General features: G+C 50.4%; 1 protein-coding gene across 1 annotated transcript; it reads right to left on the bottom strand.

Annotated features, from left to right (window-relative positions):
- Positions 1 to 318: 318 nt before the first annotated feature.
- Positions 319 to 8,272, bottom strand: Dynll2 (dynein light chain LC8-type 2). Its single transcript, XM_075991162.1, has 3 exons — positions 8,131 to 8,272; positions 4,835 to 4,973; positions 319 to 2,288 (listed from the first exon to the last, which is right to left on the bottom strand). The coding sequence occupies exons 2-3, from the start codon at positions 4,964 to 4,966 to the stop codon at positions 2,151 to 2,153; spliced, it is 270 nt and encodes an 89-aa protein (XP_075847277.1). The 5' UTR covers positions 4,967 to 4,973; positions 8,131 to 8,272; the 3' UTR covers positions 319 to 2,150.
- Positions 8,273 to 11,337: the final 3,065 nt, after the last annotated feature.

Raw genomic sequence — 11,337 nt, 5'->3', positions numbered from 1 at the left:
TGAAATGTGAACTGAGGCCTTGTCTCGGCATACCCCAAGGCTCCAGCTCTGCCAATCACTAACTAGAAAAGGCTGAGCAACACTGTGGGGTCTTCAGTCCCTTCTTAATCCCTTGGTACCTACTTCACTGTCTCAGAGGCAGTCTTCCCAAGATCCAGCAAATCAGCTTCAAATCTGAAGCCCTGCTGACCTCCATGACCCATTGGTAACACACTCCCATTCTCCTTCACCCTAGGAAACACCATTCTACCCACCATGTAGCACCAACAGCACCAGGCCAACCAACCAAACCTTCACCCCTAAAGAAACCTCAACAGCTCAGAAGTGCATCAATCGACCTTTAATGTCCAAAAGAGGCGTGGATGCAGAGCATAGATGTGGCAGGGTCTTAGTCCCTGCACCAAAAATGAGAGATGAACAAAAACTAGACACTTCCAACTGGCCAGTCTTGGAGGGTAGGGAGAAACACAGATCTGGACATTCGTAAGAAAAATAAAACCTAAAAATCAAACATTCAAATCTTGTACCCAGTGAAACGTTTGAACAGGGAACTCAGTCACTACCAGTTCCCACCCTCCCCTGCCAGCATTGAAGAAAAAATAGCTCAATACACACTAAGGGATCAGGAGGAAGGGGCATTCTCCTGCCTTCCCCCACCCCCAAGAATGGGCTGGGGGAGCTAGATTTCCCCCACCCTTACAGTGTCACCCCACTCAATGTTCTGAATGTGACTCATTAGAACCAGCAGCTCAATTGGCAATGACGACCCCCACCCACCCCAATCATGTCAACAGCGAGGTTTCCCTTGCACCCTCTCTGGAAGGTCCTCCCACTCAGTCCTTCACTTCCTGACTCTCAGAGCTTCATTACTGTACTTCAGACCTGTTCCAAGGAGTTCCCCCTCTCTGCCCTCGTTTCTTTCATTCCCAATTCCCACTAGAGGTTGGGACACAAGTTGCCCCCTGCCCCCAGATCCAACTCCAGGGTGGATGGCAGTAGGGCCATCTTGTCCTGGATGACCTTCCAAAAACATTCCCAGGAACAGGCAGCTATAGGGCAAAGCAGGGTGTCCAAGCTAGATGGCTGAGGGGACACCAACCTGTCGTTGCCCCAAAAGGTAACATAAAAGCCCACTTAGAACTAACTGTGCCCCCTACCTCCCCGTACACCCTAGAGATTTCACGTATCCTGCCCCTTCCCTCCCTTCTACCCCAGACCCACCCCACGCACACGCACACAGACAAACACAAACACACAGGAAGAATCGAGTGGACACTGATTTGGTTGGATCGCTAAGACCTAACTAAGGACTACAGTCACCAGAAATTCCCTTGCCAGCCAACAACAGGGCTGCTCTAAGAGAACTGAGGAATGAGAAAAACGAGGGCTGAGCAGGGAGCAGACAGAAGAATGGAAAGGGCAAAGTCAAGCTAATCCTACTCCCAGCATCCTCCCCACATGACCTCTGGCTGGAAGAATAAAGGAAGGTAATCCACAAAGACACAGCCCTTACTTAGAGACCCTGACAAGGACAGCAAGACACATCTGCTCCCCACTCCCACACCATAAACATCTATCTCAGGGCCTCTTAAACACTGCACCCCACCACCCCTGCCCCAAGCCATAAAGTCACAGTTCTGTGGAATATTCTCCCTGGTACTAGATCAATCCCCCCACCCGACTTCCTATCCCTCTCCTTGCCAATCCTAAAGCTGTCCTCATAGTCTCCGGCCCTTCTAAAGCAGCATCCACCACAAGAATAGGCAGCTGCAGTGTTCCCTCTACCTCCAGAGACCTATTCCAAGTCCTCAGCCTCCTAGTCTCTTGGGCTTCGCTGAGGGCATTTTATACAGGGAGAGAAAGAGAAAATGAGGGTGGGAGAGAGTTCCTAGTGCAGTACAACCAAAAAAAAAAATCTTTAAAGTCTTACAAAAAATAAACATAAAGCAGCCTTCTTCCCCAGGCAACTAAACAGAAAGAAGTTTGGTTTTTGTTTACTGCGACACACACATGAAATCGAGTATACAGTCCATGCAGTAGCACAGCCATTGGAGAGGACTTCCTGATGCTGGCCCCAGTGCAAAACAGTCCCAGCAACACCGCCTGCTTGCCATTGCTGCCGCCGCCACTGACACCTTCCCCTTGGCCACCTAGCCTGACTTGAAGAGGAGGATTGCAACTTGACCCAAGTAAAAATAGATGAAGTGCTTCGTCTCGTGTGTGACATAGCTGCCGAAATTCCGGCCCACGATACAGTGCCAGGTAGGGTTATATTTCTTGTCAAATTCCTACAAAAAGAGAGAGAAAGAAAGGTGGTACAAACTCAGAAGGGGAGTCACTGCAGTAGTTCCAGCACACACATTCAGCTGTTCCCACCCACCTCGTCAGTATCCAAGCCAACCCTGCACCCCAGCCCAGGGCCTCAGAGGCTCAGGTTCTAAGGCTGGCAACAACACTCCCACCCTCATCAATAATCAACACCACAAAGGCTCCATTATTCCTCGCAGCCAAGCCTCTAGCACTCTACACCCTGATCATCTCCCCATCCTCTAGTTACCCCACACCCAGACCTGCCCACCCTGACTCGTCAAGATGACAATCAGAAACCAGGACGGCATACAGCTAAGTGGGGCCCGGTCACCCACTGCCTCACACATTGCTAAGCCAGCATTCCACGCAGGAACAAATGGGGACTGCTGACGTCCCAGAGAGCAGCGACACGGCCCCACGTGTGACATGCACGCCAATTCCCTCACTCTACAAAGGGCCCAGCCCACAGCTCAGTTCTAGACTGTGAAAGGACAGTCGCCCCCACCCCCACGGCTGCCCCATGGCTCTCCTGTCACTGGATGCTCCACATACTTGTCTAACTTCCTAAAAGCGCCCACACCACACAATTCCAGGAGGCACAAAGGAACAAAGGAAGCCAAATTAACTTCAATCCTAATTCTAGACTGTCTGAAGGAGAGCCATCATCACTTTCCTCTCAGGCTGAGAGACTAAGAGTCTACTTTCTCTCTCTGGGTGGACTGGTGAGGTCATCAATCACGTATGACTGACTCTGTAGCCCCAGCCCCACACATAACAAGGTCTCTCATGATTCCCATGTCTGATTCTACCCTTCAAGGGCAGGAAAACAAGAGTTCTGTGAGACTGGAGCCCCCACTGGGCACATCTTACTACTACACAGACTGCCCCCACACTCTTCACATACTTTTTAAAAATGCCAGCGCTTAGATGACCAATGACAAGGTCTATGGCTCTAGTTAAGACATGGGTCCTGGGGGCTGGAGAGGGAGAGCAGTAAGGAGCACTGGCTACTCTTGTCAACACCCTGGGCTTAATTCTCTGCACCCACACAGCGGCTCACAGCAACCTGTAACTCCTATTCCAAATAATCTAATGCCCTCTTCTGACCTCCACAGGGACCAAGTACACATGTGACAAACAGACATACATGAAAAGCAACACAGTCATACGATAAGGATATAAACAACACAGCTAGGTCTTGACTGGAAATCAGGAGCCCATGCTTACTCCTCTTCAACTGTCTCTTCTGTGTTAACAATTTCCACTCAGGTATTCATTTAGGAATTTTTCTTTTAAATATTTACATTTATTTGTTTATTTGGGAGTGGTTGAATACGCCACAATACACGTGAAGAAGTTAGAAGACAACTTGCAGGAGTCCATTCTCCCCTCCCACCATGTGAGCTTCCGGAATCAAACGCAGGTCATCAGGCTTGGCAGCAACCACCCTTGCCCACTGCACCATCTCACCAGCCCCATTTAGGAATTTTTCAATAACCAAACTATTGTTGAACCATTTCTATAAATATTACACTGTCAGTTCATCTGTGGGTTCTATATCCATATATTCAACCAACCATATATTTAAAATATTCAGGAAAAAAACACACCTATGTTGAATCAGAACAGATTTTCTTCTCTATTATTTCCTAAAGTCCCTACAGAAATCAAGAGTCTGAATATTCAAGATCCTGGACCTTGACATATAGGCCAGGCTGGCCTCAAACACAGATCCGCCAGCCTCGGCTTCCAGAGTGCTGGGATTAAAGGCGTGCCCCACCACGGCCAGGCTTTATGCTCGTGCTTTTAAGAATGTAGGGAGGGGGTTGTTGGAGTTGGCTCGGCAGTTAAGAACACCTGCTGCTCTCCCAGGGACCTGGATTCAACTCCCAGCACCCACATAGCAGCTCACAACCATCTGTAACTCCAGTCCCAGGGGGTCTGATGGCCTCTTCTGGCCTCCACAGGTACCAGGCATGCACTGTGGTACACAGACATACACATAAGCAAAATACCTATACACATAATTTCTTAAAAATAAGAGAATATAGGGAGAAGAGTAGTAAACATTGTAAAAATATGCAGACCCTAAGTCCTTTTGTAGGGAAAGGAAATGTTCCATATCATGAGGATTATAAAGGATACACCACTCTAAATGAAGACGTTCACTGAAAATCTGCTCAGAATCAAACAGTATTCATTCAAATGTTAATTTTGAATATTGGATAATTCTCAACTGGGCCAGTAATATTAGTTCTGAAGCTTCTCCGCGTAGTATTCCCTTCCCCAGTGCCTTGCAGTGGCACAATTATTTGTAGAACACACGCAGCTTCAGCAGAGCTCTTATCAAGAATCATTAAGGTGATTGCTTTGGCAATTCAGAATAACCCCATAATCCAGCTGTTTTACACATTTACAAGCTTTTGTCTGAAGGGCTACACCTGCTTTCTCAGAAACTGGCTGCCCCACCCCTGCCCTCATCTCGAATGTAGCTCAACTGTCAGTCCTCACGCTACAGGCTTACCTTCTTGATATAGGCAGCAATGTCCTTCTCTATGTTGTATTTCTCCATGGCCTGTGTGGCGCAGTCAACGGCATCCTGTTGCATGTCCTCAGACATGTCTGCGTTCTTGATCACTGCCTTGCGGTCAGACATCGTGACACTGCAGTGGGAGCACAGAAGTACAGCTGACGACTTCTCAGTATGGGCAGGAGGCTAAGCTATGGGGTGGGAGCCTCACGGCTAGAGAAGGGGGATTATAGAAGGTGGAAGAAGAATATGAAACACAGACGAGAGACATTAAGGGAAACCTATGCTGGGCGAGGTGGAGCACACCATAATCCCAGCACCTAGGAGCCAGAGGTAGTTGGATCTCTGCGTTCCAGGCCAACCAGAGCCAAACACTAACTAGCTTTCATAGAAATATGGTTCTTACTTTTTGGAAACACAGGGCAAGTTAAAGAGAAATGTAGATGTAAGATGTCATGTTTTAAAAACACACAAAAAACGAATTCTCTAACTCTTAATAGCTACATATTTCATGCACTCTGAACTGCAAGACAACGGTGATAACCACAGTGGTACAATAAATCCCCTAACTGTATCTTTCAGCAAGTTAGTTTACCTTTGTGTTACGCCACTGGTCGTAAAATGGGGATCGCAGCACTATCCTAAGGATAAAGCCCAAGCTAACACCTGAAAAGATTAAGCGCATGATTGATTTATTGACTATTACATACACTGGTCTCAAGGCAGACAACACCTGCTAAACATTAGTGTCCCTGATTTCTGGTCCTGACTCTGAACACTTGTGGTCTGGGCAAGTCATCTGGCCTTTCTGTATCGATTACCTCCATTTTAGCAATGAGGTCAGCTCTCAATTGGAGGTTGTTTAAGAATTAACTAAGGTTATATGAGAGCATCTGCAAACTAGGAGAAGTCTACGCAAGGGGGCTGGCTGTCCAACAGCCAGACACAACCAACACCTGCTTTTATAAATCAAAGCTTTATAGGAATACATTACAACAGCAGAGATGAGTCCTAAAGACTATTCTGCCCATAAAGTCTAAAATATATTCACTATCCCTCACAGAAAAAAGGCCAACTCCACTTTGGTACAAATAAAAGGAGCTTCGGACACAAGGCCTGGTGGCAAGGATGTCACAACAACCTCATAAATCCTGGGGGCCGGTACACCTCTACCTAGAGAAGCAGTCACATGCCATCATCACAGCCCATCCTTCTGCTTCCCCACTCCTTACTACCATGTTCAATCTTTAAAGTGCAATAGAATTTCTGAATTCTAGAATTTAGTCACAGCCAACAGTGACTTGTCATTTCTCTGAATTTTTGCTTCCTCACATGAAAATTGTTTTTATTCACTCAAAAAGCATTAATGAAATAAAAAGTTGGAGAAATATCTTATCATCCTGACAGGAAAGCTAAGAACTTTCTTTTAAATAAAAACAGGGCCAGGTACAGTGATTCAGACCTGAAATTCTAACACTTGGGGGATAGCAGCAAGAAGATCAATGCCTCGGCTACCATGAGACCCAAGGAAAACACAGGACCGAGAAAAACCTGTAGATGGACGAGGAGCATGACACAGACACGTGAAGTCTAAGAACAGGGCTGTTAACATGTCATAGCCTTGTTTCATAGCTTCCTGGGCCATGGCACCATCCAGCAAGCAACCACTCCGAGGCTGATCCTGCACAGACCCTTCTACCCTGGCAGCCTCTGGGTATATCAACAGAAATGGGCCACCGTATCCTGCCCTGTCCTTGACCAGTCTCACTGATCCCCTCACCTCAACTCCAAAAGCACCACTGGTTGTGGTCCAGCCCAGTGGGAAAAAAAGATGCTGTTCCCTCTGAGCAAGTCTGACACGCGGCTACACCGGCTACACAGGAGCCTGGCTGCTCAAGGAGAGATTCCTGGTATCATTCCACGTTACCCACTGCGTAAGATAAAAAGAACTCAGACCATGGCTGCCAGGCTAGAAGCCCTTGACCGAACCCAAGGCACCTTTGCGTGACACTGTCAAATGAAGCAAGACTTCTTCCACTTAAGCAGACACCAGCTAGTGTTTAGATCGGAAGCCCCCACCCCCCTCTACCCCCAGAAAATCTGGAGCATCCAAGGAGTCTGCGGTGGTGAAGAAAAGGTCAAGGGCTGCGGTTCAGAGGCTGACTATTCAATGACCTTGGGCAAACAATCACATTTAAAAAGACAATGGCTGGCTTGAGAGAAACAGGGCGATCTCTAGGAGGTCTGAGCAAAGAAAAAGGCTGGTGTGTCGTCAGAGACCTTTCTAGAAGTGAAGAAACAACAATGTCACCTGGTGGCCTGTTCCAGGTTACCACTCAGAAGGGGGCACTGTTTACAAATCCAGAGGTTGGGGGTGGAGCCTGGCTACAGACAACGAAGTATGAAATTGGCACCATTTTGCCAAAAAAGCTCACCTGCTTCACTGCCTCATTCCTCAAGCCCCAAGGATCAACTCTGTCACAGTAATTAAAAGCTATCTTACTCTCCGAGAGGGAGCCTGCGATTACATAATGCTGGTCTTGTGACTACAAAGCCACGATTCTTCACCCCTAGCCCCTCAGGCGTCGCAGAAAGGTGAGGCCCAGCCCCAGCAAGCCCTATCCAAGGTGCCAGAGAGAAAAGGAAAAGGAGCTAGAAGCCCAGCTGGCCTTTCCCTCGTGGGAGGGGGCAGCTGGGCCTCCAGATAAAAGGATGGCCAAAGGGCCCCAAGCCAGCTTCCTGAGTCACGAGCCAGTAGCTCCTGCGAAGACGCAAAAGGAGCTCTCCAGGACAGTTCTCATCGTCTGTCCCCGGTCTTGCGACAAAAGAAAAAAAAAAGGCTAAACCTCAAATGACACGGAGCACCTTGCACCATTCCTTAACACGTAAAAGCGTTATCGCCTCCCTTTGGATTTCCAAGGGGGCCGTCCCCCCCCCCCACACCCCACCCCATCCTCCAGAGGACAGCGACCACGGGCAACATCTGGTAATTGAGAATGCATCGGCCGCCCCGCCGGATCCGCAGGCCGTGGTCAGTCCTTCGCCCTCCCCCTCCAGGCCTGGAGCAGCGCCGGAGTGACCGGGCGACCTCTCTGCAGGAAGGACGGCCCGGAAGGTGGCGGTGGCGGCGGGAGGAGCCGCGTCATGCCCGAGCCCTCTCCACCCGCTCGCCTCGGACCCCAGAGGCCTCCCTGCAGCGCAGGCAGGCGGCTTCTCCCCGGGGGTTGCGGGGCCTCCAGCCGCCGCCCGAGGGTCTCCGGAGCTCGGGCCGCCCCCGTGCCCCAGCTCACCGTCACGCAGGCGAGTCCGCACAGGCCCCTGGGGAGCAGCGCTGGGCTGAAGCAGAGCGCGGTCAGGGGCGGTGTCCCCTGGGCTCGTCCTGCAGCAGCAGCCGCTGCCGCCGCGGTGTCCCCCTGCTCCCGCAGCCCCGGGCCGAGCGCTCGCGCCGCCGTCCGTCCACCCTCCGAGCTCCCTCGGCCGCCCGCGCTCCGCCTCGAGCCACCCGGCAGCCCGCCTGGTCCCGCTGGTGCCTCGCCGTCCGCTATGCTCCGCCGCTGAGCGCGGCCGACGCGCGGCCCTGAAATAGAGCCCCGCCCCCGCCCCCCTGCCGCGCGCGCCGCCGTCCGCGCTCCCCATTGGCTGCGCCAGCCGGGCCCCGCACTGCGGGCTTCTCCCCGCGCCGCTCTCGCTCCACATCTTGTTTCCTCCCACAATGCCTCGGGGCGGAGGAGGGGGTGGGGAAGGGGGGGGAGCTGGAGAAGGTGGGGGGAGGGAGCGGTGGCTTTTCGAAGAGGAGAAAGGAGGATGCCGACCCCCTCGGCTCAGGCCTGGAGAGGCCAGCCCGGGAAAGGTATAAAGAGAGGAGGACCAGAAAGGAAAAGAAAGAGGGGCGTGGAGACCCCAGTCTCAGGGAGAACGGAAGAATGGAGGGATGGAGATCTCAGACTCAGGAGGGAAGGCCTCCGGGTCCCAACTTTGCAAAGAGGCCGGGGAGGGCATGATAATCACCAGGGATGGGGGAAAACACAGGACACTATTTCCCTCGACTGGCAACACTTGTGATGGGAACAGCCAAGCCCCATGGTGAAGTAAAGGCATAAGCAGTCCTCGGGGTCCCCTGCCCTCACATTCTGGAAAGGTCTCCTGCTTCTAGCTCAGCCTTTGTTCACGAATCTCATGACCATTCTCCCTAGCCGTAGTTGGTGTCCTAGCCGCTATCTTCAAGAACAATGGAGGTACAACTTCTGCAGCTTATGTCCCTTGGGTCCTTTGGGGGTAGAGGTGAGAACCATTTCCGGCCAGTCATCCCCACCTCTCCAGTTAAACAGGACCAGAGGGAACTGAACAGAACGCTTATGAGTGCTGAGGTGTCTTTAAAAACCTCTTCATTCCAGTGGTGGCGAACCTTTAATCCCAACACTCACTCGGGAGACAGAGGCAGGTGGATCTCTGTGAGTTCGAGGCCAGCCTGGTCAACAGAGTTCCAGGACCATCAGAGCTACACAGAAAAAAGCCTGTCTCGAAAACGAAAAAAAACAACAAAAATGTAAAAAGAACACAGATTCAGACCCCTTACAAGGTCAGTTCCCTTGTGCTACAGTTGGGAAAATTCAGGCAGCAGACACTGTGGGGTGTGCTTGTGTATGTTTATGAATATGTTCTCAAGGGTTTTGTTCATGGTATGCCAACCCAAAAAGACAGGCATCCAAGAAATGTCTTTCCCCCTCCAAACTCTGATTCACAAAGGGTCTATGGAAAGGGTGTGCATAATAGAGTCTCCAGCGGGAGGTCAGCCGCCCCGGCCACTCAGGGGATGTTAGCAAATTGCCTGGCACAGCTCCCGTGCCCATCTTTTTCTCTCCCTTGACCTAAACCATGAGCGAGAAGTCAGTCGCTCTGGCCTTAGCCTGCCCTGCCTGGGAGTATCATAATTGAGTGTTCATTATGTGTCAGACAAAACTTGGAAAATCGTCCCCTAGGGCTTCGACATTCCACAGCTCTGTCTTCTCCCACGTTCAGTCGTTGGGGACTCAACCAGGCCAAGGCCTGAGGTATCCCTTCATTCAGGGGCATTCTGATGGTCAGCCTGGGTTAATAAATGAGGGGTGGGGCACATGTGGGGAGGGGCCGGAGGATGAGTCGTCCACCTAGGGCTTTTGTGGAGTAACTCTTAGGGACTTCTCAGAAAAAGAGAGCTTCTCTTTCCCCAACCTCCATTAGCTTCCAGCCCTTCCCAAGGTCTGAAGGTCACAACTGTGTGGTGTGGTTGTACAGGATGTTCACTGCTCAAGGACACCCAATGGGAGCCTGCCTAACACTCACTTCCTGACGTGTCTTGGTACAGGCCGGCCAGCATTCAACCAAGTGGCCTTTTCTAGTGTGTACAAAAGCGATTATGAACTTTCATGGCCCTACTGTGTTCTCCCTACTCCTCTTGCCTGCAGGAGAGAGGAGAGAGATTAATTATTCCTAGTGTGGATTATAATGGAAACAGAGGCTAAAACTCTCAACAAAAGTCAGCCTAAGCCGGGCGGTGGTGGCGCACGCCTTTAATCCCAGCACTCGGGAGGCAGAGGCAGGCGGATCTCTGGGAGTTCGAGGCCAGCCTGGTCTACAAGAGCTAGTTCCAGGACAGGAACCAAAAGCTACAGAGAAACCCTGTCTCGAAAAATCAAAAAAAAAAAAAAAAAGTCAGCCTAAGATTTGTGGCTCTTCAGAAATTTGGGTATTGGAGTGTGTGTGTGTGTGTGTGTGTGTGTGTGTGTGTGTGTGTTGGGTGAGACTTGTTAAAACGCTATGGTTTATGTTTGGGATGTAGCTTTAGTGGTAGACTGTGCGCTTGCTCGGCATGCTCAAGGTCCCGAGTCTGACCCCCCCAAAGAGTAGTCTCGTTCACAGATAACAACTAACCTGTCTGGAACCCTCGCTCTGTGCCGGGTTCTAAGTGTTTCAAAGGTAATACATTCTCTACTACCACACTGGACTGGGTTTGAAGTGAATTATTACTGCCTCCCCTTTGGGTGAGCAGCTGTTAGTGTAGTTTGTTCTCTGCAAGTTTCAAGCCCAGCCTGTCCCAAGTGCTTATGACCTTAGCCGTTAGACAACTGTGCCATCTAACAGTGAACTCAAATTATAGAGGAGGGGCTTGGCTCTTTGCCCAAATCCTACCAGCATTTGCGAAACTTATCTAACTCCAAAATCCTTTCTCAAAACCGTTTTTCCTGTGATGTCTCTTTACTAATATTACATATGTGAGTCTTTTGCCTGCATGTATGTCTGTGTACCACATGTGTACCTGATCCCTATGGAGGTCCGAAGAGAGTGTCAGATCTCTGGAAGTGGAGTTATAGATGGCTATAAAATACCACGTGGGTACTGGGAATTGAATCCAGGTCCTCTGAAAGAACAGCCAGTGCTCTTTTAGCTCTCCAATCCCCTCCAAAGTCTTTTTTTTTTAAAGACCAGGTCTCACTACGCGCAGCTCTGACTGTCCTGGC

Source organism: Microtus pennsylvanicus, chromosome 11 (genome assembly GCF_037038515.1).
Source record: "Microtus pennsylvanicus isolate mMicPen1 chromosome 11, mMicPen1.hap1, whole genome shotgun sequence".
NCBI classification, from domain to species: domain Eukaryota; kingdom Metazoa; phylum Chordata; class Mammalia; order Rodentia; family Cricetidae; genus Microtus; species Microtus pennsylvanicus.
The sequence above is the reverse complement of the archived record's forward strand: the minus strand, read 5'-3'. Positions and strand labels throughout refer to the sequence as shown.